The sequence below is a fragment of the Triticum urartu genome, chromosome 4A, assembly GCF_056163025.1.
Source record: "Triticum urartu cultivar PI428250 chromosome 4A, HENAU_Tu73, whole genome shotgun sequence".
Lineage (NCBI taxonomy): Eukaryota > Viridiplantae > Streptophyta > Magnoliopsida > Poales > Poaceae > Triticum > Triticum urartu.
Genome location: NC_141876.1, coordinates 125014222 through 125039203, shown reverse-complemented (window position 1 = coordinate 125039203; position 24982 = coordinate 125014222). Strand labels below are relative to the sequence as shown.

Below are 24982 nucleotides of genomic sequence, written 5' to 3'. Positions count from 1 at the left end.
ACGACTACTACTACTCAGGAGGTGCCTACTACTACGTGCAGCCTGCTGACGACGACCAGGAGTAGTTTAGGAGGATCCCAGGCAGGAGGCCTGCGCCTCTTTCGATCTGTATCCCAGTTTGTGCTAGCCTTCTTAACGCAAACTTGTTTAACTTATGTCTGTACTCAGATATTGTTGCTTCCACTGACTCGTCTATGATTGAGCTCTTGTATTCGAGCCCTCGAGGCCTCTGGCTTGTAATATGATGCTTGTATGACTTATTTTATTTGTAGAGTTGTGTTGTGATATCTTCCCGTGAGTCCCTGATCTTGATCATACTCGTTTGCGTGTATGATTAGTGTACAATTGAATCGGGGGCGTCACATTTTATCTTTCAAGTTCTTCATAGTGATCAGTAGATATAAATCCCAAGTGACTCAAATAATAGAGCTATGCTCCCCGGCAACGGCGCCAGAAAATAGTCTTGATAACCCACAACTATAGGGGATCGCAACAGTTTTCGAGGGTAGAGTATTCAACCCAAATTTATTGATTCGACGCAAGGGGGCCAAAGAATATTCTCAAGTATTAGCAGCTGAGTTGTCAATTCAACCACACCTGGAAACTTAATATCTGCAGCAAAGTATTTAGTAGCAAAGTAATATGACAGTAGTGGTAACGGTGGCAAAAGTAACGGTAGCAGTTTCGGTTTTATAGTGATTGTAACAGTAGCAACAGAAAAGTAAATAAGGGAAGATCAATATATGAAAAGCTCATCGGCAATGGATCAGTGATGGATAATTATGTCGGATGCAATTCCTCATGCAATAGTTATAACATAGGGTGACACAGAACTAGCTCCAGTTCATCAATGTAATGTAGGCATGTATTCCGAATATAGTCATACGTGCTTATGGAAAAGAACTTGCATGACATCTTTTGTCCTACCCTCCCGTGGCATTGGGGTCCTATTGGAAACTAAGGGATATTAAGGCCTCCTTTTATTAGAGTACCGAACCAAAGCATTAACACTTAGTGAATACATGAATTCCTCAAACTACGGTCATCACCGGTAAGTATCCCGATTACTGTCTCTTCAGGGTTAACGGATCATAACACATAATAGGTGACTATAGACTTGCAAGATAGGATCAAAGAGAAAATTCCTTATATAACACTATTTTAAATATTGGTTCCTTATGTAACACTGAAAAATTTCTTCTTCCTTATCTAACATCATGTATAATATTTTTTCCCTATCTAACACTCCCGTCAATTCTGTTAGCTCACACCGTTAAAACAGGCATGGAGTGATGTCAGTTTTTCTTAGCTGGACAAAAATGCCCCTGCCCATAAGCATGAGAGAAAAGAAAACAGAACACGACCGGAACGAACCAAACCGGCCATCTCTCTCACGATCCACATCCCCTTCCCCGCTTCCCCTTTCTCAAACCCTAGTGATTGCGGGCGGCGGCGACGGCAGAGAACCTGCTAGCGGCGGTGGAGATTCGGTGTTATGGATGGCGGTGGTGTTGAGGATGGGGAAGGTGCTACGGAGGAAATCCAGTGCGCGGCGGCGGAGGGGTCCGACCTTGGCGCTCCCGCGGATCCGGGGATGGCGAGCCTTGGCGACGGCTGTGGTACGGAGGGGTCGGGCCAGCACGCGGCTACGGCTACGGAGGGGTTGCGTCAGCGCACGGCTTCGACGGGAGGCGGTGTCTCAGCTGTAGCAATCACGGTCCAGGGCGGGGCATGGGCTGAGGGCTCGACCGCCGGCGTGGCTGGAGGCTCAGGCCAAGGCACGGCTGGTTCGGGCTCAACAGCAGCTGTAGGCTTAGGCCAATACGCTGCTGAATCGGCCTCGGCAGCAGTTGCAGGGTCCGGCCAGGGTGCAGCTCGGTTGGCCTCCACTACATGGGCGTGTCCAGATGGGTAAGTTCATGGCACTTTGTGGATTTGTATGATGTTTGTACCACTAGCAATGATCAGAACTATCTAGCAATACTCATGCATAGTTTCTTCACTTAATTGTCTCTTGAATTCACATGATGGATCCAAATTCAAGTTATTTGATAAAAATCGAATTGTTTGGCAATAAAAAAAAGCTCGAGAATACATTCGATGTTTCTGTTTTGAGAAGATCATTGATTGTGACTTGACAAACTATAAGGATTTCGTTGAATCAATTGTAGAGCAGTACTCTCCGTGTTATTTGGAAGTTGCACATGTGCAGTACTATGATGATGCTCTAAAAATCTGTCCAGAAGTAAAATGTGACCAAGATTTAATGCTTATGTTTGAGAAACACTCGGAGACAAAGGTGTTGTGTATGATCATTGCATATTGTGATCCGTCTGAACCGTATGAGCCTATCACCGAGAAGCAAAAAAAAACTAACCCAGCCAGCCCCGCAATGAGCACAAGAAGCAAACGAAGACTTAGCTTGTGAACCAAATTTAATTTCTTTTAGTTAGAGACTTAGAGTCACTTTTGTTGCTGCTCATGTCATGTTGTGTGGACTTGGACTCATGTATGTGAACCTTAGGTCACTTTTGTGTAGTCCATATCATGTATGTATGGACTTGGACTATGTACGCGAACCTGGACATGATGACAATCCTTTTGTGTTGCTCATATGATGTAGAGTATGATGTATGTGTGCGATTGGACTCATATATGTGATCATGTATATGTTGGAAGTGATATATGTGTACTTGGATGGGGGCCTGTATGTTTATGTGCAAATCTGAATACTATTTGTTGAAATATATGTATATGTGAATTGTGTGATCTGGATGTGCATCAAATTATAGGGGAGGTTCTACCCAAATTTTGAACTAAATTGTGAAAAAGTTGTTGCTCTAGTACAAGAAGGAAAAAGAAGACAAAGAATGGAACCAAGCATTGGGTATGTGATAAGGTGAAGGATTGGCTGATTGAATATGCAACTCTCGGGGCGAAGGCATTGCAGAAGAAGATTAAAGAACACCACAAGGTTGACCTCCACTACAAGAGAATATATATGGGTAAGAAGCTAGCTCTGAAAGAATTGTATGGTGATTGGGATAGCAGCTTTGACAATTTGTATAGGTTTAAAGCACAAGTTGAAACCACTTGCCTTGGTAGCATAGTTCAGATTGATCATTACACTATAAAAGGAAAAATCAGGTTTAGAAGGTTCTTCTTTGCTTTGAAACCTTACATAGACGGATTCCTTGGTGGTTGCAGGCCATATTTGGCAGTAGATAGCACATTCTTAATAGGCAGGCTCAAGGGGCAGCTGGCTAGTGCTACCGCTGTAGATGGCCATAATTGGATGTATCCACTTTGTTTTGGAATTTTTTATTCCAAAACAAACAAGAATTGGATCTGGTTTATGCAATTGCTTAGGCAAGCCATAGGATCACCAGGGGGTTTAGCCATAAGCACTGATGCCAGGTAGGCGGTGATGACAGGGGTGAAGGAAGTTTTCCCAAAAGTAGAACATAGGAAATGCATGTTTCACTTGGTGTCAAACTTCAAGAAAAAGTATCATGGAAAGATATTTGATGACCATCTTTGGGCTGCTACTTACTCATGGAACACATATATATTTGAGAAAAATTGGGTTGCAATGGAAACAGCAAAGCCAGCGGCAACTGCATATCTTAGGAAGTGGCACACTAGGTTGTGGACTAGGAGTCAGTTCTCAACCATTTGTAAGGTGGACTATGTAACCAACAACCTCGCAGAGTGCTTCAATAAGTGGATTAAGCACCACAAGTCTTTGAACTTGGACGACTTAATGGAAAAGCTTAGGCAGATGATTATGATCATGTGGAATCGCCGAAGAAAAGTAGCAAAGAAGTTAGTTGGATTAATTTTGCCCCACATAATTAAGAAGTTGAATGCAAAGAGTAGAGAGTTAAACTTGGAGGTGGTAGAAAGCTCGGAAGAAGTTGCTGAAGTAACTCAATTGGGAGGCAGCGGGTTTAGGTTTGTCGTCAACTTGCATGACAACACATGTTCTTGTAGACAATGGCAAGTTTCTGGCCTTCCTTGCAAACATGCTCTAGCATTCGTCACATCACTTGTCAATGCACATATACAGAATTATGTGGACTCATATTACTCCATTGACAAGTTTAGAGCAGCTTATGGCCAACTAATCCCTGTTATGTGTGACAAGACCCAGTGGCCTAAATCTAACCATGGATTCTTCATGCATCCACCCTTGCCAAAAGCCGTAGCTGGTCGGCCCCAAACAGAGAGGCATAAGGGTTGTAGTGAGAAAAAGAGGAAAAGTGGCCAGCACTTATGCCCTATTTGTAAGGAATACAAACACCATTGGCACAAGTGCAAGAAGGGGAACAAAGATGACATTGCTGCTTTGATGGAGTTGAGGTAATCAACTATGCATTCTACTTTCTTATTGCATGTTAACTACTCTCTTACATTAGTGTTTTGTAATCGACTATGCATGTGAACTACTTTCTTGTTGCTCATGTAGAGAACCACCAAAGAAGAGGAGGAAGACAACCAAATCAGCCCAGTCATCCATTGTGCCAAGAGGTGATGAAGCACCACCAACCTCTATGTATTTTCCACCAAGGTTAGCAAATCTGAATTTAATTTGTGCCAAATGAAAACTGAGTTTGATTAGTGCCAAATGAAAACTGAGTGTGCATTCGTCTAATCCATAGCCAAAGCTTAGAAATTACAACCAAGAAGAAAGGAAAACACAGCCAATCTTTGGAGACTGCAAACAAGAAAAATGGAAAAGGGTGTAAAAGGTGATCTTTGCTAATTCTGAATTTTAATGTCACATATTATGCATAGTTCATATTGTTATTTACTCTAAAATTACTGTTGCCATACATGTACAAGTGCAGATCAGGGAAGGGGAAGAAGATGGAGCTTGCTAAAAAGGATGAAATTTGTCCTATGGTGCCATTTGACAGCCCCGCAATGAGCACAAGAAGCAAAAAAAACTAACCCAGTCAGCCCCGCAATGAGCACAAGAAGCAAACGAAGACTTAGCTTGTGAACCAAATTTAATTTCTTTTAGTTAGAGACTTAGAGTCACTTTTGTTGCTGCTCATGTCATGTTGTGTGGACTTGGACTCATGTATGTGAACCTTAGGTCACTTTTGTGTAGTCCATATCATGTATGTATGGACTTGGACTATGTACGCGAACCTGGACATGATGACAATCCTTTTGTGTTGCTCATATGATGTAGAGTATGATGTATGTGTGCGATTGGACTCATATATGTGATCATGTATATGTTGGAAGTGATATATGTGTACTTGGATGGGGGCCTATATGTTTATGTGCAAATCTGAATACTATTTGTTGAAATATATGTATATGTGAATTGTGTGATCTGGATGTGCATCAAATTATAGGGGAGGTTCTGCCAAAATTTTGAACTAAATTGTGAAAAAGTTGTTGCTCTAGTACAAGAAGGAAAAAGAAGACAAAGAATGGAACCAAGCATTGGGTATGTGATAAGGTGAAGGATTGGCTGATTGAATATGCAACTCTCGGGGCGAAGGCATTGCAGAAGAAGATTAAAGAACACCACAAGGTTGACCTCCACTACAAGAGAATATATATGGGTAAGAAGCTAGCTCTGAAAGAATTGTATGGTGATTAGGATAGCAGCTTTGACAATTTGTATAGGTTTAAAGCACAAGTTGAAACCACTTGCCTTGGTAGCATAGTTCAGATTGATCATTACACTATAAAAGGAAAAATCAGGTTTAGAAGGTTCTTCTTTGCTTTGAAACCTTGCATAGACGGATTCCTTGGTGGTTGCAGGCCATATTTGGCAGTAGATAGCACATTCTTAATAGGCAGGCTCAAGGGGCAGCTGGCTAGTGCTACCGCTGTAGATGGCCATAATTGGATGTATCCACTTTGTTTTGGAATTTTTTATTCCAAAACAAACAAGAATTGGATCTGGTTTATGCAATTGCTTAGGCAAGCCATAGGATCACCAGGGGGTTTAGCCATAAGCACTGATGCCAGGTAGGCGGTGATGACAGGGGTGAAGGAAGCTTTCCCAAAAGTAGAACATAGGAAATGCATGTTTCACTTGGTGTCAAACTTCAAGAAAAAGTATCATGGAAAGATATTTGATGACCATCTTTGGGCTGCTACTTACTCATGGAACACATATATATTTGAGAAAAATTGGGTTGCAATGGAAACAGCAAAGCCAGCGGCAACTGCATATCTTAGGAAGTGGCACACTAGGTTGTGGACTAGGAGTCAGTTCTCAACCATTTGTAAGGTGGACTATGTAACCAACAACCTCGCAGAGTGCTTCAATAATTGGATTAAGCACCACAAGTCTTTGAACTTGGACGACTTAATGGACAAGCTTAGGCAGATGATTATGATCATGTGGAATCGCCGGAGAAAAGTAGCAAAGAATTTAGTTGGATTAATTTTGCCCCACATAATTAAGAAGTTGAATGCAAAGAGTAGAGAGTTAAACTTGGAGGTGGTAGAAAGCTCGGAAGAAGTTGCTGAAGTAACTCAATTGGGAGGCAGCGGGTTTAGGTTTGTCGTCAACTTGCATGACAACACATGTTCTTGTAGACAATGGCAAGTTTCTGGCCTTCCTTGCAAACATGCTCTAGCATTCGTCACATCACTTGTCAATGCACATATACAGAATTATGTGGACTCATATTACTCCATTGACAAGTTTAGAGCAGCTTATGGCCAACTAATCCCTGTTATGTGTGACAAGACCCAGTGGCCTAAATCTAACCATGGATTCTTCATGCATCCACCCTTGCGAAAAGCCGTAGCTGGTCGGCCCCAAACAGAGAGGCATAAGGGTTGTAGTGAGAAAAGGAGGAAAAGTGGCCAGCACTTATGCCCTATTTGTAAGGAATACAGACACCATTGGCACAAGTGCAAGAAGGGGAACAAAGATGACATTGCTGCTTTGATGGAGTTGAGGTAATCAACTATGCATTCTACTTTCTTATTGCATGTTAACTACTCTCTTACATTACTGTTTTGTAATCAACTATGCATGTGAACTACTTTCTTGTTGCTCATGTAGAGAACCACCAAAGAAGAGGAGGAAGACTACCAAATCAGCCCAGTCATCCATTGTGCCAAGAGGTGATGAAGCACGAGCAACCTCTATGTATTTTCCACCAAAGTTAGCAAATCTGAATTTAATTTGTGCCAAATGAAAACTGAGTTTGATTAGTGCCAAATGAAAACTGAGTGTGCATTCGTCTAATCCATAGCCAAATCTTAGAAATTACAACCAAGAAGAAAGGAAAACACAGCCAAACTTTGGAGATTGCAAACAAGAAAAATGGAAAAGGGTGTAAAAGGTGATCTTTGCTAATTCTGAATTTTAATGTCACATATTATGCATAGTTCATATTGTTATTTACTCTAAAATTACTGTTGCCATACATGTACAAGTGCAGATCAGGGAAGGGGAAGAAGATGGAGCTTGCTAAAAAGGATGAAATTTGTCCTATGGTGCCATTTGACAGCCCCGCAATGAGCACAAGAAGCAAAAAAAACTAACCCAGCCAGCCCCGCAATGAGCACAAGAAGCAAACGAAGACTTAGCTTGTGAACCAAATTTAATTTCTTTTAGTTAGAGACTTAGAGTCACTTTTGTTGCTGCTCATGTCATGTTGTGTGGACTTGGACTCATGTATGTGAACCTTAGGTCACTTTTGTGTAGTCCATATCATGTATGTATGGACTTGGACTATGTACGCGAACCTGGACACGATGACAATCCTTTTGTGTTGCTCATATGATGTAGAGTATGATGTATGTGTGCGATTGGACTCATATATGTGATCATGTATATGTTGGAAGTGATATATGTGTACTTGGATGGGGGCCTGTATGTTTATGTGCAAATCTGAATACTATTTGTTGAAATATATGTATATGTGAATTGTGTGATCTGGATGTGCATCAAATTATAGGGGAGGTTCTGCCAAAATTTTGAACTAAATTGTGAAAAAGTTGTTGCTCTAGTACAAGAAGGAAAAAGAAGACAAAGAATGGAACCAAGCATTGGGTATGTGATAAGGTGAAGGATTGGCTGATTGAATATGCAACTCTCGGGGCGAAGGCATTGCAGAAGAAGATTAAAGAACACCACAAGGTTGACCTCCACTACAAGAGAATATATATGGGTAAGAAGCTAGCTCTGAAAGAATTGTGTGGTGATTGGGATAGCAGCTTTGACAATTTGTATAGGTTTAAAGCACAAGTTGAAACCACTTGCCTTGGTAGCATAGTTCAGATTGATCATTACACTATAAAAGGAAAAATCAGGTTTGGAAGGTTCTTCTTTGCTTTGAAACCTTGCATAGACGGATTCCTTGGTGGTTGCAGGCCATATTTGGCAGTAGATAGCACATTCTTAACAGGCGGGTTCAAGGGGCAGCTGGCTAGTGCCACCGCTGTAGATGGCCATAATTGGATGTATCCACTTTGTTTTGGAATTTTTTATTCCAAAACAAACAAGAATTGGATCTGGTTTATGCAATTGCTTAGGCAAGCCATAGGATCACCAAGGGGTTTAGCCATAAGCACTGATGCCAGGTAGGCGGTGATGACAGGGGTAAACGAAGTTTTCCCAAAAGTAGAGCATAGGAAATGCATGTTTCACTTGGTGTCAAACTTCAAGAAAAAGTATCACGGAATGATATTTGATGACCATCTTTGGGCTGCTACTTACTCATGGAACACATATATATTTGAGAAAAATTGGGTTGCAATGGAAACAGCAAAGCCAGCGGCAACTGCATATCTTAGGAAGTGGCACACTAGGTTGTGGACTAGGAGTCAGTTCTCAACCATTTGTAAGGTGGACTATGTAACCAACAACCTCGCAGAGTGCTTCAATAATTGGATTAAGCACCACAAGTCTTTGAACTTGGACGACTTAATGGACAAGCTTAGGCAGATGATTATGATCATGTGGAATCGCCGGAGAAAAGTAGCAAAGAATTTAGTTGGATTAATTTTGCCCCACATAATTAAGAAGTTGAATGCAAAGAGTAGAGAGTTAAACTTGGAGGTGGTAGAAAGCTCGGAAGAAGTTGCTGAAGTAACTCAATTGGGAGGCAGCGGGTTTAGGTTTGTCGTCAACTTGCATGACAACACATGTTCTTGTAGACAATGGCAAGTTTCTGGCCTTCCTTGCAAACATGCTCTAGCATTCGTCACATCACTTGTCAATGCACATATACAGAATTATGTGGACTCATATTACTCCATTGACAAGTTTAGAGCAGCTTATGGCCAACTAATCCCTGTTATGTGTGACAAGACCCAGTGGCCTAAATCTAACCATGGATTCTTCATGCATCCACCCTTGCTAAAAGCCGTAGCTGGTCGGCCCCAAACAGAGAGGCATAAGGGTTGTAGTGAGAAAAGGAGGAAAAGTGGCTAGCACTTATGCCCTATTTGTAAGGAATACAGACACCATTGGCACAAGTGCAAGAAGGGGAACAAAGATGACATTGCTGCTTTGATGGAGTTGAGGTAATCAACTATGCATTCTACTTTTCTTATTGCATGTTAACTACTCTCTTACATTACTGTTTTGTAATCAACTATGCATGTGAACTACTTTCTTGTTGCTCATGTAGAGAACCACCAAAGAAGAGGAGGAAGACTACCAAATCAGCCCAGTCATCCATTGTGCCAAGAGGTGATGAAGCACAAGCAACCTCTATGTATTTTCCACCAAAGTTAGCAAATCTGAATTTAATTTGTGCCAAATGAAAACTGAGTTTGATTAGTGCCAAATGAAAACTGAGTGTGCATTCGTCTAATCCATAGCCAAAGCTTAGAAATTACAACCAAGAAGAAAGGAAAACACAGCCAAACTTTGGAGATTGCAAACAAGAAAAATGGAAAAGGGTGTAAAAGGTGATCTTTGCTAATTCTGAATTTTAATGTCACATATTATGCATAGTTCATATTGTTATTTACTCTAAAATTACTGTTGCCATACATGTACAAGTGCAGATCAGGGAAGGGGAAGAAGATGGAGCTTGCTAAAAAGGATGAAATTTGTCCTATGGTGCCATTTGACAGCCCCGCAATGAGCACAAGTAGCAAAAAAAACTAACCCAGCCAGCCCCGCAATGAGCACAAGAAGCAAACGAAGACTTAGCTTGTGAACCAAATTTAATTTCTTTTAGTTAGAGACTTAGAGTCACTTTTGTTGCTGCTCATGTCATGTTGTGTGGACTTGGACTCATGTATGTGAACCTTAGGTCACTTTTGTGTAGTCCATATCATGTATGTATGGACTTGGACTATGTACGCGAACCTGGACACGATGACAATCCTTTTGTGTTGCTCATATGATGTAGAGTATGATGTATGTGTGCGATTGGACTCATATATGTGATCATGTATATGTTGGAAGTGATATATGTGTACTTGGATGGGGGCCTGTATGTTTATGTGCAAATCTGAATACTATTTGTTGAAATATATGTATATGTGAATTGTGTGATCTGGATGTGCATCAAATTATAGGGGAGGTTCTGCCAAAATTTTGAACTAAATTGTGAAAAAGTTGTTGCTCTAGTACAAGAAGGAAAAAGAAGACAAAGAATGGAACCAAGCATTGGGTATGTGATAAGGTGAAGGATTGGCTGATTGAATATGCAACTCTCGGGGCGAAGGCATTGCAGAAGAAGATTAAAGAACACCACAAGGTTGACCTCCACTACAAGAGAATATATATGGGTAAGAAGCTAGCTCTGAAAGAATTGTGTGGTGATTGGGATAGCAGCTTTGACAATTTGTATAGGTTTAAAGCACAAGTTGAAACCACTTGCCTTGGTAGCATAGTTCAGATTGATCATTACACTATAAAAGGAAAAATCAGGTTTAGAAGGTTCTTCTTTGCTTTGAAACCTTGCATAGACGGATTCCTTGGTGGTTGCAGGCCATATTTGGCAGTAGATAGCACATTCTTAACAGGCGGGTTCAAGGGGCAGCTGGCTAGTGCCACCGCTATAGATGGCCATAATTGGATGTATCCACTTTGTTTTGGAATTTTTTATTCCAAAACAAACAAGAATTGGATCTGGTTTATGCAATTGCTTAGGCAAGCCATAGGATCACCAAGGGGTTTAGCCATAAGCACTGATGCCAGGTAGGCGGTGATGACAGGGGTAAAGGAAGTTTTCCCAAAAGTAGAGCATAGGAAATGCATGTTTCACTTGGTGTCAAACTTCAAGAAAAAGTATCACGGAAAGATATTTGATGACCATCTTTGGGCTGCTACTTACTCATGGAACACATATATATTTGAGAAAAATTGGGTTGCAATGGAAACAGCAAAGCCAGCGGCAACTGCATATCTTAGGAAGTGGCACACTAGGTTGTGGACTAGGAGTCAGTTCTCAACCATTTGTAAGGTGGACTATGTAACCAACAACCTCGCAGAGTGCTTCAATAATTGGATTAAGCACCACAAGTCTTTGAACTTGGACGACTTAATGGAAAAGCTTAGGCAGATGATTATGATCATGTGGAATCGCCGGAGAAAAGTAGCAAAGAAGTTAGTTGGATTAATTTTGCCCCACATAATTAAGAATTTGAATGCAAAGAGTAGAGAGTTAAACTTGGAGGTGGTAGAAAGCTCGGAAGAAGTTGCTGAAGTAACTCAATTGGGAGGCAGCGGGTTTAGGTTTGTCGTCAACTTGCATGACAACACATGTTCTTGTAGACAATGGCAAGTTTCCGGCCTTCCTTGCAAACATGCTCTAGCATTCGTCACATCACTTGTCAATGCACATATACAGAATTATGTGGACTCATATTACTCCATTGACAAGTTTAGAGCAGCTTATGGCCAACTAATCCCTGTTATGTGTGACAAGACCCAGTGGCCTAAATCTAACCATGGATTCTTCATGCATCCACCCTTGCTAAAAGCCGTAGCTGGTCGGCCCCAAACAGAGAGGCATAAGGGTTGTAGTGAGAAAAGGAGGAAAAGTGGCCAGCACTTATGCCCTATTTGTAAGGAATACGGACACGATTGGCACAAGTGCAAGAAGGGGAACAAAGATGACATTGCTGCTTTGATGGAGTTGAGGTAATCAACTATGCATTCTACTTTCTTATTGCATGTTAACTACTCTCTTACATTAGTGTTTTGTAATCGACTATGCATGTGAACTACTTTCTTGTTGCTCATGTAGAGAACCACCAAAGAAGAGGAGGAAGACAACCAAATCAGCCCAGTCATCCATTGTGCCAAGAGGTGATGAAGCACCACCAACCTCTATGTATTTTCCACCAAGGTTAGCAAATCTGAATTTAATTTGTGCCAAATGAAAACTGAGTTTGATTAGTGCCAAATGAAAACTGAGTGTGCATTCGTCTAATCCATAGCCAAAGCTTAGAAATTACAACCAAGAAGAAAGGAAAACACAGCCAAACTTTGGATATTGCAAACAAGAAAAATGGAAAAGGGTGTAAAAGGTAATCTTTGCTAATTCTGAATTTTAATGTCACATATTATGCATAGTTCATATTGTTATTTACTCTAAAATTACTGTTGCCATACATGTACAAGTGCAGATCAGGGAAGGGGAAGAAGATGGAGCTTGCTAAAAAGGATGAAATTTGTCCTATGGTGCCATTTGACAGCCCCGCAATGAGCACAAGAAGCAAAAAAAACTAACCCAGCCAGCCCCGCAATGAGCACAAGAAGCAAACGAAGACTTAGCTTGTGAACCAAATTTAATTTCTTTTAGTTAGAGACTTAGAGTCACTTTTGTTGCTGCTCATGTCATGTTGTGTGGACTTGGACTCATGTATGTGAACCTTAGGTCACTTTTGTGTAGTCCATATCATGTATGTATGGACTTGGACTATGTACGCGAACCTGGACACGATGACAATCCTTTTGTGTTGCTCATATGATGTAGAGTATGATGTATGTGTGCGATTGGACTCATATATGTGATCATGTATATGTTGGAAGTGATATATGTGTACTTGGATGGGGGCCTGTATGTTTATGTGCAAATCTGAATACTATTTGTTGAAATATATGTATATGTGAATTGTGTGATCTGGATGTGCATCAAATTATAGGGGAGGTTCTGCCAAAATTTTGAACTAAATTGTGAAAAAGTTGTTGCTCTAGTACAAGAAGGAAAAAGAAGACAAAGAATGGAACCAAGCATTGGGTATGTGATAAGGTGAAGGATTGGCTGATTGAATATGCAACTCTCGGGGCGAAGGCATTGCAGAAGAAGATTAAAGAACACCACAAGGTTGACCTCCACTACAAGAGAATATATATGGGTAAGAAGCTAGCTCTGAAAGAATTGTGTGGTGATTGGGATAGCAGCTTTGACAATTTGTATAGGTTTAAAGCACAAGTTGAAACCACTTGCCTTGGTAGCATAGTTCAGATTGATCATTACACTATAAAAGGAAAAATCAGGTTTGGAAGGTTCTTCTTTGCTTTGAAACCTTGCATAGACGGATTCCTTGGTGGTTGCAGGCCATATTTGGCAGTAGATAGCACATTCTTAACAGGCGGGTTCAAGGGGCAGCTGGCTAGTGCCACCGCTGTAGATGGCCATAATTGGATGTATCCACTTTGTTTTGGAATTTTTTATTCCAAAACAAACAAGAATTGGATCTGGTTTATGCAATTGCTTAGGCAAGCCATAGGATCACCAAGGGGTTTAGCCATAAGCACTGATGCCAGGTAGGCGGTGATGACAGGGGTAAAGGAAGTTTTCCCAAAAGTAGAGCATAGGAAATGCATGTTTCACTTGGTGTCAAACTTCAAGAAAAAGTATCACGGAAAGATATTTGATGACCATCTTTGGGCTGCTACTTACTCATGGAACACATATATATTTGAGAAAAATTGGGTTGCAATGGAAACAGCAAAGCCAGCGGCAACTGCATATCTTAGGAAGTGGCACACTAGGTTGTGGACTAGGAGTCAGTTCTCAACCATTTGTAAGGTGGACTATGTAACCAACAACCTCGCAGAGTGCTTCAATAATTGGATTAAGCACCACAAGTCTTTGAACTTGGACGACTTAATGGAAAAGCTTAGGCAGATGATTATGATCATGTGGAATCGCCGGAGAAAAGTAGCAAAGAAGTTAGTTGGATTAATTTTGCCCCACATAATTAAGAATTTGAATGCAAAGAGTAGAGAGTTAAACTTGGAGGTGGTAGAAAGCTCGGAAGAAGTTGCTGAAGTAACTCAATTGGGAGGCAGCGGGTTTAGGTTTGTCGTCAACTTGCATGACAACACATGTTCTTGTAGACAATGGCAAGTTTCTGGCCTTCCTTGCAAACATGCTCTAGCATTCGTCACATCACTTGTCAATGCACATATACAGAATTATGTGGACTCATATTACTCCATTGACAAGTTTAGAGCAGCTTATGGCCAACTAATCCCTGTTATGTGTGACAAGACCCAGTGGCCTAAATCTAACCATGGATTCTTCATGCATCCACCCTTGCTAAAAGCCGTAGCTGGTCGGCCCCAAACAGAGAGGCATAAGGGTTGTAGTGAGAAAAGGAGGAAAAGTGGCCAGCACTTATGCCCTATTTGTAAGGAATACGGACACGATTGGCACAAGTGCAAGAAGGGGAACAAAGATGACATTGCTGCTTTGATGGAGTTGAGGTAATCAACTATGCATTCTACTTTCTTATTGCATGTTAACTACTCTCTTACATTAGTGTTTTGTAATCGACTATGCATGTGAACTACTTTCTTGCTGCTCATGTAGAGAACCACCAACGAAGAGGAGGAAGACAACCAAATCAGCCCAGTCATCCATTGTGCCAAGAGGTGATGAAGCACCACCAACCTCTATGTATTTTCCACCAAGGTTAGCAAATCTGAATTTAATTTGTGCCAAATGAAAACTGAGTTTGATTAGTGCCAAATGAAAACTGAGTGTGCATTCGTCTAATCCATAGCCAAAGCTTAGAAATTACAACCAAGAAGAAAGGAAAACACAGCCAAACTTTGGATATTGCAAACAAGAAAAATGGAAAAGGGTGTAAAAGGTGATCTTTGCTAATTCTGAATTTTAATGTCACATATTATGCATAGTTCATATTGTTATTTACTCTAAAATTACTGTTGCCATACATGTACAAGTGCAGATCAGGGAAGGGGAAGAAGATGGAGCTTGCTAAAAAGGATGAAATTTGTCCTATGGTGCCATTTGACAGCCCCGCAATGAGCACAAGAAGCAAAAAAAACTAACCCAGCCAGCCCCGCAATGAGCACAAGAAGCAAACGAAGACTTAGCTTGTGAACCAAATTTAATTTCTTTTAGTTAGAGACTTAGAGTCACTTTTGTTGCTGCTCATGTCATGTTGTGTGGACTTGGACTCATGTATGTGAACCTTAGGTCACTTTTGTGTAGTCCATATCATGTATGTATGGACTTGGACTATGTACGCGAACCTGGACACGATGACAATCCTTTTGTGTTGCTCATATGATGTAGAGTATGATGTATGTGTGCGATTGGACTCATATATGTGATCATGTATATGTTGGAAGTGATATATGTGTACTTGGATGGGGGTCTGTATGTTTATGTGCAAATCTGAATACTATTTGTTGAAATATATGTATATGTGAATTGTGTGATCTGGATGTGCATCAAATTATAGGGGAGGTTCTGCCAAAATTTTGAACTAAATTGTGAAAAAGTTGTTGCTCTAGTACAAGAAGGAAAAAGAAGACAAAGAATGGAACCAAGCATTGGGTATGTGATAAGGTGAAGGATTGGCTGATTGAATATGCAACTCTCGGGGCGAAGGCATTGCAGAAGAAGATTAAAGAACACCACAAGGTTGACCTCCACTACAAGAGAATATATATGGGTAAGAAGCTAGCTCTGAAAGAATTGTGTGGTGATTGGGATAGCAGCTTTGACAATTTGTATAGGTTTAAAGCACAAGTTGAAACCACTTGCCTTGGTAGCATAGTTCAGATTGATCATTACACTATAAAAGGAAAAATCAGGTTTAGAAGGTTCTTCTTTGCTTTGAAACCTTGCATAGACGGATTCCTTGGTGGTTGCAGGCCATATTTGGCAGTAGATAGCACATTCTTAACAGGCGGGTTCAAGGGGCAGCTGGCTAGTGCCACCGCTGTAGATGGCCATAATTGGATGTATCCACTTTGTTTTGGAATTTTTTATTCCAAAACAAACAAGAATTGGATCTGGTTTGTGCAATTGCTTAGGCAAGCCATAGGATCACCAAGGGGTTTAGACATAAGCACTGATGCCAGGTAGGCGGTGATGACAGGGGTAAAGGAAGTTTTCCCAAAAGTAGAGCATAGGAAATGCATGTTTCACTTGGTGTCAAACTTCAAGAAAAAGTATCACGGAAAGATATTTGATGACCATCTTTGGGCTGCTACTTACTCATGGAACACATATATATTTGAGAAAAATTGGGTTGCAATGGAAACAGCAAAGCCAGCGGCAACTGCATATCTTAGGAAGTGGCACACTAGGTTGTGGACTAGGAGTCAGTTCTCAACCATTTGTAAGGTGGACTATGTAACCAACAACCTCGCAGAGTGCTTCAATAATTGGATTAAGCACCACAAGTCACATAGTGATGTGAACTAGATTATTGACTCTAGTAAACCCTTTGGATATTGGTCACATGGAGATGTGAACTAATCACATAATGATTTGACTATTGGTGTTAAATCACATGGCGATGTGAACTAGATTATTGACTCTAGTGCAAGCGGGAGACTGGCGGAAATATGCCCTAGAGGCAATAATAAAGTTGTTATTTATATTTCCTTATATCATGATAAATGTTTATTATTCATGCTAGAATTGTATTAACCGGAAACTTGATACATGTGTGAATATATTGACAAATAGAGTGTCCCTAGTATGCCTCTACTTGACTAACTCATTAATCAAAGATGGTTAAGTTTCCTAGCCATAGACATGTGTTGTCATTTGATGAACGGGATCACATCACTAGATAATGATGTGATGGACAAGACCCATCCGTTAGCTTAGCACTATGATCGTTTAGTTTGTTGCTATTGCTTTGTTCACGACTTATACATGTTCCTATGACTATGAGATTATGCAACTCCCGAATACTGGAGGAACACTTAGTGTGCTATTAAACGTCACAACGTAACTGGGTGATTATAAAGATGCTCTACATGTGTCTCCGATGGTGTTTGTTTAGTTGGCATAGTTCGAGATTAGGATTTGCCACTCCGATTGTCGGAGAGGTATCTCTGGGCCCTCTCGGTAATGCTCATCACTATAAGCCTTGCAAGCAATGTGACTACAGAGTTAGTTATGGGATGATGCATTACGGAACGAGTAAAGAGACTTGCCGGTAATGAGATTGAACTAGGTATGAGGATACCGACGATCGAATCTCGGGCAAGTAACATACCGATGCCAAAAGGAACAACGTATGTTGTTATGCGGTTTGACCGATAAAGATCTTCGTAGAATATGTAGGAGCCAATATGAGCATCCAGGTTCCGCTATTGGTTATTGACCGAAAATGTGTCTCGGTCATGTCTACATAGTTCTCGAACCCGTAGGGTCCGCACGCTTAACGTTCGATGACGATTTGTATTATGAGTTATGTAATTTGATGTACCAAAGGTTGTTGGGAGTCCCGGATGAGATCACGGACATGACGAGGAGTCTTGAAATGGTCGAGACGTAAAGATCGATATATTGGAAGGCTATATTAGGACATCAGAAAGGTTCCGAGTGATTCGGGTATTTTTCGGAGTACCGAAGAGTTACGGGAATTCGCCGGGGGAAGTAGTGGGCCTTAATGGGCCATACGGGAAAGGAGAGAAGGGCCTTAAGGGGTGCCCCCCCCCCCATGGCAAGTCCAAATTGGACTAGGGAGGGGGCGGCGCCCCCCTCTCTTTCCTTCTCCCTCTCCTACTCCTTCCCTCTCTCCCCTCTTGGAAAAGGAAGGGGACTCCAACTAGGATTGGGAATCCTAATTGGACCCCCCCCTATAGGCGCGCCCTCCTAGACCGGCCTCCTTTTCCCCCCTCCTTTATATACGTGGGCAGGGGGCCACCCCAAAGGCACTCCAAGATTTGTCTTAGCCGTGTGCGGTGTCCCCCTCCACAGTTTTCCACCTCGGTCATATTGTCGTAGTGCTTAGGCGAAGCTCTGCGTCGGTAAATTCATCATCACCGTCACCACGCCGTCGAACTGATGAAACTCTCCCTCAGCCTCAGCTGGATCAAGAGTACGAGGGACGTCACTGAGCTGAACATGTGCAGATCACGGAGGTACCGTGTGTTCGGTACTTGATCGGTTGGATCGCGAAGACGTTCGACTACATCAACCATGTTACTTAAAGCTTCCGTTTTCGGTCTACAAGGGTACATAGACACACTCTCCCCTCTCGTTGCTATACATCTCCTAGATAGATCTTGCGTGATTGTAGGATTTTTTTTAAATATTGTGTTCCACAACAGTCCCTTGCTACAAAAAGGATTGGGCCACCTTGCTGCACCTTAGTTACTTTTGTTACTTGTTACCCGTTACAAATTATCTTATCACACAACTATCTGTTACCGATAATTTCAGTGCTTGCAGAGAATACCTTGCTAAAAACCGCTTGTCATTTCCTTCTGCTCCTCGTTGGGTTCAACACTCTTACTTATCGAAAAGACTACAATAGATCCCCTATACCTATGTGTCATCATTTGGTTCATGCCCTGTGCTTCATGCCTGTGACAAAATGATGATTGATGGTTGCCTGGATAGGAAAGAATTTTTGTCTGGTCAGGCAAGGTGTCCTCATGTTGTTTGGCTACTGTCATTATTTGGTCGACATTATCTATCTTCAGTTTCCGGTCTCTTATAAACATTGTATCTCTAGTTTTGAATCTCTTGTAAACATTGTATCTTCAGTTTCCAGACTCTAATTCATGTCATTATTTGCTCGACATTGTGTTTGGCCTGTATCTAAGGCGTAGATCATTTTTAGTGTCTTGCTACTAAGAATATTCGTCTGTTGATAAATGTGCACGGAATTACTCTTGTGACATTTTCTTGTAAATGCAGATAATGAGGACCGATGCTTCTTGGAGCAATTAATGTTAACCTGCAGGCTGCAACAGATGATGAAGCAAAGAGATGTCAGCTTTCTCTATAATCTACTGGATGTGAAAAGGTTAGCTATGTGGAACCTGAAACTTTTGATCTTGTCTGAATCCGTTGGATTGTCTAATAATCACTATTTCTTGACGGCTTTAGCTTGATGCTCTTTGAAACCTGTAATATTTTGATATCGTCATTTTAATGGATGTGAAAAGGTTAGATATGTGGAAATATTACACCTTGTCATTTTACTGGACCGTCTAAACATTTGCTGAGTTTTGGGCTGGTCTCATGTAACCAATGCGTAAGTCAGGCCACAAATTTCTGATGAAATGGGCCAACCCATGGCCTCACATATTGACCTTGTGGCCATGGGGCCTGGGCCAGGGCTAGGGCCAGGTCCGGGTCGGCCCATTTCTATCTTGACATTGTACCCAGTGTGCACTAGTGCCTCCAAAATTTCAATGTTAGCCTAGTATTCAGGGTTTACTAGTTCTATTACATTTGTAAATTATCTACAGGATTTGTGTCATGTATGGCTAAAGTTCAATGAACGGTTCGATATGGTTAAAAGATGTAGATAGATGTTAATGTAAGCTTGGTCGGCCTTTCAAAGAGAATGAACATGTGGTCGAGAAAATAGTTGACATACTTATTTGCCATAGTACATTTCAAAGTCGTACTATCCACAGAAACTGCCATGTTGGACTAAGATATGAAACAAGCACATATACTTTGCCATGATCATCACATACATGCCAACACAACACACCAAATTCATACATATATGTACACTACAATTTTCAGTGATAGCTGCACTACAATCTATAAAAGAAGTGCTCCCTCCGTTTTTCATTTCTCTTCATATAATGTTTGACCTGAATACCAAGGAATGCCTCGATCTATTTTTTTTTCTTGACTAATTTGCCCTTGCTTTTGAATGTATCAGCACTAGGTAGCTATAATTTGGATCGGCGATTGGCTATCCTTGCTTATCTCCTCAAATCCCTCCATGTATGCTCGCAATATGGTGTGCACTCATTTGGAAACCAACACATGCAATCGGGGACTGGTTGGAAACCGGCGGGGGGAAAATGAGCATACAATGACTAATTATCCCCCGGTTTCCCCGCCGGTTTAAGGAGTGGAGCTTGGTAGGCGACAGTAGTCTAGCGAGAATTATCGCATAGCCATTGAGGGGGAAGTGATCTTTTTTTGCCGAAAGTTGTGTACACATAGTCGTCGTCAATCTTTACTACTATGGTTGCAAATCAACATCACAGTTACATCCTCTACCTTTATGGGTACCTTGGGTCGTCTTGATTTCCCGCACACTACGCACGTACGCGACATTGTAGCAGTTGTACATGTATAGTACTACAACATACCATGCAGTCTCTCCGTTTCAAAATAAGCGTCTCAATTTAATAGTATAACTTTAGTATAAAATTATAAAAAATTGAGACACTTATTTTAAGATAGAGAAAGTATTAGACTACTAGTACGTAAGGGACGACGTATGCACGGATCCGGGTACGGATGCTTCTGTGTTCTGCTTGCCACGTGGAAGAAACGCTGATTCTAGCTTTATGAATGGCCAGCATATCTCAGTGATGTATGATCATTCATCCGTGTCTGTTGCTTTCTCCTATTTTGCTTTCCTTTTTAATGGAACACACGTAACATGGAATACTCCTATTTTCATTGTGCGGACAAGGTCAGGGATGAGTTCTATCCTCCGTGATAATTGGTTCTTTTCTTTAGTAGAAAAAAGCCGTGAAAATATAAAGGTGAACATGGGTACGCGCGCACCATGTGAATAGTAAATTCATAAAAATTATTAAAAAATTAAAAAATTCTGAAATTTCACAGTGTGAATCTTAGTTGATCATTCTACTCACGTGTGAAGTTTCATGATGCATTGACATCCATGGTATTCTTAGTGAAAAAAAAATACAAATACAACCATACTGTTTATTAAACAGTGTTTTTAATATAGCTTCGATTAGTTTCCATTTTGTCATTTTTGCTCAGATAACCACGGATGGATTTTTTCATGAAACTTCGTATGCAAGTATACATGTTGATTATGTATATTAAACAAATAAATTCAGATTTTTTTATTCTTTCTAGCTTTTTTCAAATTTACTATTCATAAAGGGTGCGCGCGCACCCATGTTCATCAAATCCGCGTCCCAAAAGCCGCATTATCTTTATTAGAATGAAGAGTTTGTGCACAATTGACGCAAAAAAGTTGAATAATGATTACTCGGTCACAGCGATTGTTGTGACCCAACAATAATCGATCTGGTGGGGTTATATATATTACTACCTCACCCCGACGACTCCCTTCGCCCTCGCATTGCCTCCCCTCGGGCGGCGTCAGGGCCCCCTGACCCCGCGCTGCCAGCCCCTCCCTGCTCCTCCATCCCCAGCCGCCGCTACCGCCGGCAAGGGCCACGGTGGCGGCGGGTCCTGCATGATCCAGGGCGGGTGGTCGCCATGGCAGATCCGGTGAGACGGAGGCGGCGTTTCACGCGGGGAGGCCGGGGCGGCAGTCAGGGCGGCGTCCTTGCTGCGCGGTGGCGATGGGAACCTACATGGCCAGCGGTGTGGCGGCCGCGAGCACATGGGTGGCTAAGATGGCTGCGGATCTGGCGTCCTGTCCAGATCCGTCTCGGTATGGCCTTGGCCGGCCAGTAGCGCGAGGAGGATCGGTGAGGGGCGGCTGGAGGCTCCCTGCCGGCGTGCCGACGACGGCCTTCGTCTCCACGGCGAGGCTCCGTTCTGTTCCAGCCAGCTGCAAGGTTGGGGGACGCGACTTCCGATGAAATTCGCGCCGACTTCGGTCATGGCGGACGATGGCAGCGTCTATGACGTCGTTCCCTTCTCGAGGCATCGTTGTTGCAGGTCGTGGCACTCCACTCGTGATGCACTGAGAAAAACCCTAGATCTGAATCTACCGGATCGAACGATGATGGTACCTTTGATGTCGTTGTCCCTCATGAGAGCATCATTTTGGAGTAAGTGCTAGTTGGACGGGACACGGAAGAGCGGTGTCTCCTCCACCGCAAGGCCGGCGGCGGATCGTGGTGACATGGTGCTGCGGAGGTTCGACGACTGGCATGTGTGGACGGATTCATGCAGGATGGTGGAGTTGTCTGGCGTCGTGATGGCGTCGACAGCAGGCCAGGCAAGGTCGATGGGTCAATTGCTGCTCGGGAGATGGGTGGATGGAAGATGACGGCGGGAGCCTCTGAGAGTGCGTCGGTCCGGTATGGGACCCAGTCCCGGTATGTGGCTGGGCTAGGGCATCCGGCTTTAGATGTTATGATTTGGTGCGATGTCCGTTTGGTATTTGACCCGGATATTCGGCACACCTTGATCAATGGGATAGGAGTAGCAACAGGTGTTGCCTAGATGGTGGCTTCAGACTCACTGATATTATTTTGTATTGCCTATGTAAATAATTAATAAAATGGTTGTATGCATAGTTCAAATGCAGAGGTCGGGGGTTTATCCTTTTTTTCCTAAAAAAATATATATTACTACCTCTGTAAACTTTAGTGACCTAAAAAAAACGTCTTCCATTTGTTAACGGAGGGAGTACTTACGTTGACTGTACGTTGGAATGTTCAAATCACGAGAAACTGAGAAGAAGGGCCTAGTGATTGATACAGGAGCCGAGTGAGGTGACTGCTAAGCTAAAGTCACAGTGGTTGAGCTGTTTGGCACGAGTCGTCTAGAGGGAAGCAGTGAGGTCGTACTGACATGGCATGATGGTAACCGATCAACTGCTCGAACAGGACCTATATGATCAACAATGAGATGGCACCTTCTTGTCATTGTTCTTTTCTCCAAAATGAGGGTTCCCCCTCCAGCCTCTAGCTCATCGATTGATGGAGATGGCCACGACCGCTCAATTAATTAGTTGTAATTAAGTTTCATAAGCAGAGAAATATTTGAACTTGCTACTTGATGGCGGCAGTCTCCGGTCTACCCCCATTGTTTGAGGAGCAAGATAGCCAGGGTGCGTGGGACCCTGGTCCTGCGGAGTCCAAGGTCAAAAAAGTCCATGAAACCGCGAGAACTGAGGGAATACATAGACTACAACCGCCTGCCCCCGGTCGGCCGCGTGCACCAGCTGCAGCACTAGCTAGCTGCTGGTTTCATTAGCTTAGGAAACGGGCAACTGCGTGCTCGGAGCGGTCTAAACACGTCGCCGTCGTCGTAGTTAATCTCAAGGTTTTGGTTTTTCTAGTGCTCCTATTCCTATACAGCTGCCCAGATGTGTACGCGACATCGCGTCGAGCGTCGCGCTCTGTTGATTGGTGCGATCCTTCTCAGCGACTTATCTTATCTAGGCCCGGTGCAGTGCACCAGTGGCACACGTACGTGCACACGAGGTGGACTTGACAAAAAGCAATCGCACCTCCGATTTCTCACGACAGGAAAGGCGGCTAGGGTTTTCTCTGGTGGGTGACATGCCGCCGCCACCTTCCTCGGCTCCGGGTGTCTTCCGGCCAGTGGCAGTGAGGCTGGGGAATCCGGTTTGCTAGGGTTTAGTCTAGATGTTAATCGGTGGTTGCGACAGTGCGATGGTGTCATTCGTCGATGCCGCGGGATAATGTCTTCGTGTCATGTCCCCCTCTCGTTGGTACATTTCGGCATTGGCGGAGAATGTGAGCTTCGGTCTCGGCGAAGTCCAAGGCCTCATTTGCTGTCGGTTCGTAAAGGTGCTCTTCAACTGTGTGGACGATGACCATTCATGTTTTCGTCTGCTAGCTCCTTCTTCGTGCGTCGATTGAAGCACGGCTTCGCAGGGAAGCTAGTGAGGCAAGCTTGTCCAAAACTGGGATGATTGTCCAGCTTTCTTCGCTGCCTTCTTCTCTAGGACAACAGTTTGGTCCTCAATTCGTTGTTTTGGTACCTTCTTACTCCGGTTGACGACTTCCCAATCGTAGTGTCAACAACACTGGCCTGGCTTTGAGGGTGCTTCGGAGATCCAGAGGTGACATCAAATTTTGTTGAGGATGCACTACTGATAGCTGGATGAAGAAAATGTTGATATACCCAAGGTATTGCATATCTTGTGCTCCCACACCTTAAGGTGAGGACTATCCAAGGTAACAAACCCAAGTGGGAGATTTCCACGAGCACAAGGGAGCCCTTTTATCCCATGGGGGTGATCCCCCTTTTCCTTTGGTTAATTGGCGCCCCATTCTCCCGTGAGGAAACAGATGATGGATCTGCACGGAGCTCGTCGGGGGGGGGGGGGGGGGGATAAAAAAACAAAACGAGGTGGAGAATGAGGAGAAGGAGTGTAATAACCTTCGTCAAAGGATAAGGAAGATAGCTGTCGGGCGACCGCCGTTGCCGGAAGGGACAAAAGCTTTGTGGCATGGTGGAACCCGGGGAAGGAGACGACCACTGGGTCACCGCCGGAGGGCAAAGAAACTCGGAGGCTAGCACTGGGAGACATCGTCAGAGGAAGACAGATGTGTTGCTCTCAGTCGCTAGGCGGAGGGGATCGAGGTGTGCGTCGTCGCCTCTCGATTGGTAGAGAAGGGGGTGGGTGGGTTCGAGGGTTTTCTTTCCGCCCTTTAGAGACGTGGATTGTACCCTGTGCGAATGATACAGGTCAGGTCGAAAAGTTACCTGTTGCTCATGCAATCACATGCATTTGTGGTTATCCCAGGCGCGTTTGCTCATGAGTTGGGCGCTTGGACTGTGATGTGGATATCGGGGGATATCGCACTAGGTATTTCCATGCTCACAATATTAAAAAAAAATCTCTACTTTCTAACCTTCTCCCATTCCCCTTTATGTTTTTTTCTACG

General features: G+C 42.8%; 1 protein-coding gene, 3 long non-coding RNA genes and 2 pseudogenes across 5 annotated transcripts; all 6 read left to right on the top strand.

Annotated features, from left to right (window-relative positions):
- Positions 1-1357: 1357 nt before the first annotated feature.
- Positions 1358-5257, top strand: LOC147975078 (uncharacterized; annotated as a pseudogene). Its single transcript, XR_015600493.1, has 5 exons — positions 1358-1911; positions 2845-4362; positions 4469-4570; positions 4662-4751; positions 4851-5257. The product of XR_015600493.1 is annotated as an uncharacterized LOC147975078 (transcript).
- A 1986-nt stretch (positions 5258-7243) lies between these two features.
- Positions 7244-7925, top strand: LOC147975077 (uncharacterized). The gene is made up of 2 exons (XR_015602010.1): positions 7244-7328; positions 7428-7925. It is a non-coding gene; the product is annotated as an uncharacterized LOC147975077 (long non-coding RNA).
- Positions 7926-8684: 759 nt separating this feature from the next.
- Positions 8685-10503, top strand: LOC147975076 (uncharacterized). The gene is made up of 4 exons (XR_015602009.1): positions 8685-9516; positions 9624-9725; positions 9817-9906; positions 10006-10503. It is a non-coding gene; the product is annotated as an uncharacterized LOC147975076 (long non-coding RNA).
- Positions 10504-11022: 519 nt separating this feature from the next.
- On the top strand, positions 11023-13080 carry LOC125551106 (uncharacterized; annotated as a pseudogene).
- A 388-nt stretch (positions 13081-13468) lies between these two features.
- On the top strand, positions 13469-14675 carry LOC147975075 (uncharacterized). Its single transcript, XM_087520261.1, has one exon. The coding sequence runs from the start codon at positions 13737-13739 to the stop codon at positions 14673-14675; it is 939 nt and encodes a 312-aa protein (XP_087376387.1). The 5' UTR covers positions 13469-13736.
- Positions 14676-14790: 115 nt separating this feature from the next.
- On the top strand, positions 14791-15584 carry LOC147975074 (uncharacterized). The gene is made up of 3 exons (XR_015602008.1): positions 14791-14879; positions 14971-15060; positions 15160-15584. It is a non-coding gene; the product is annotated as an uncharacterized LOC147975074 (long non-coding RNA).
- The last annotated feature ends 9398 nt before the right edge of the window (positions 15585-24982 follow it).

Coding starts and splice junctions, on each gene's coding strand:
- LOC147975075 (XM_087520261.1), top strand. CDS start 13,737: ATGACAGGGGTAAAGGAAGTTTTCCCAAAAGTAGAGCATAGGAAATGC.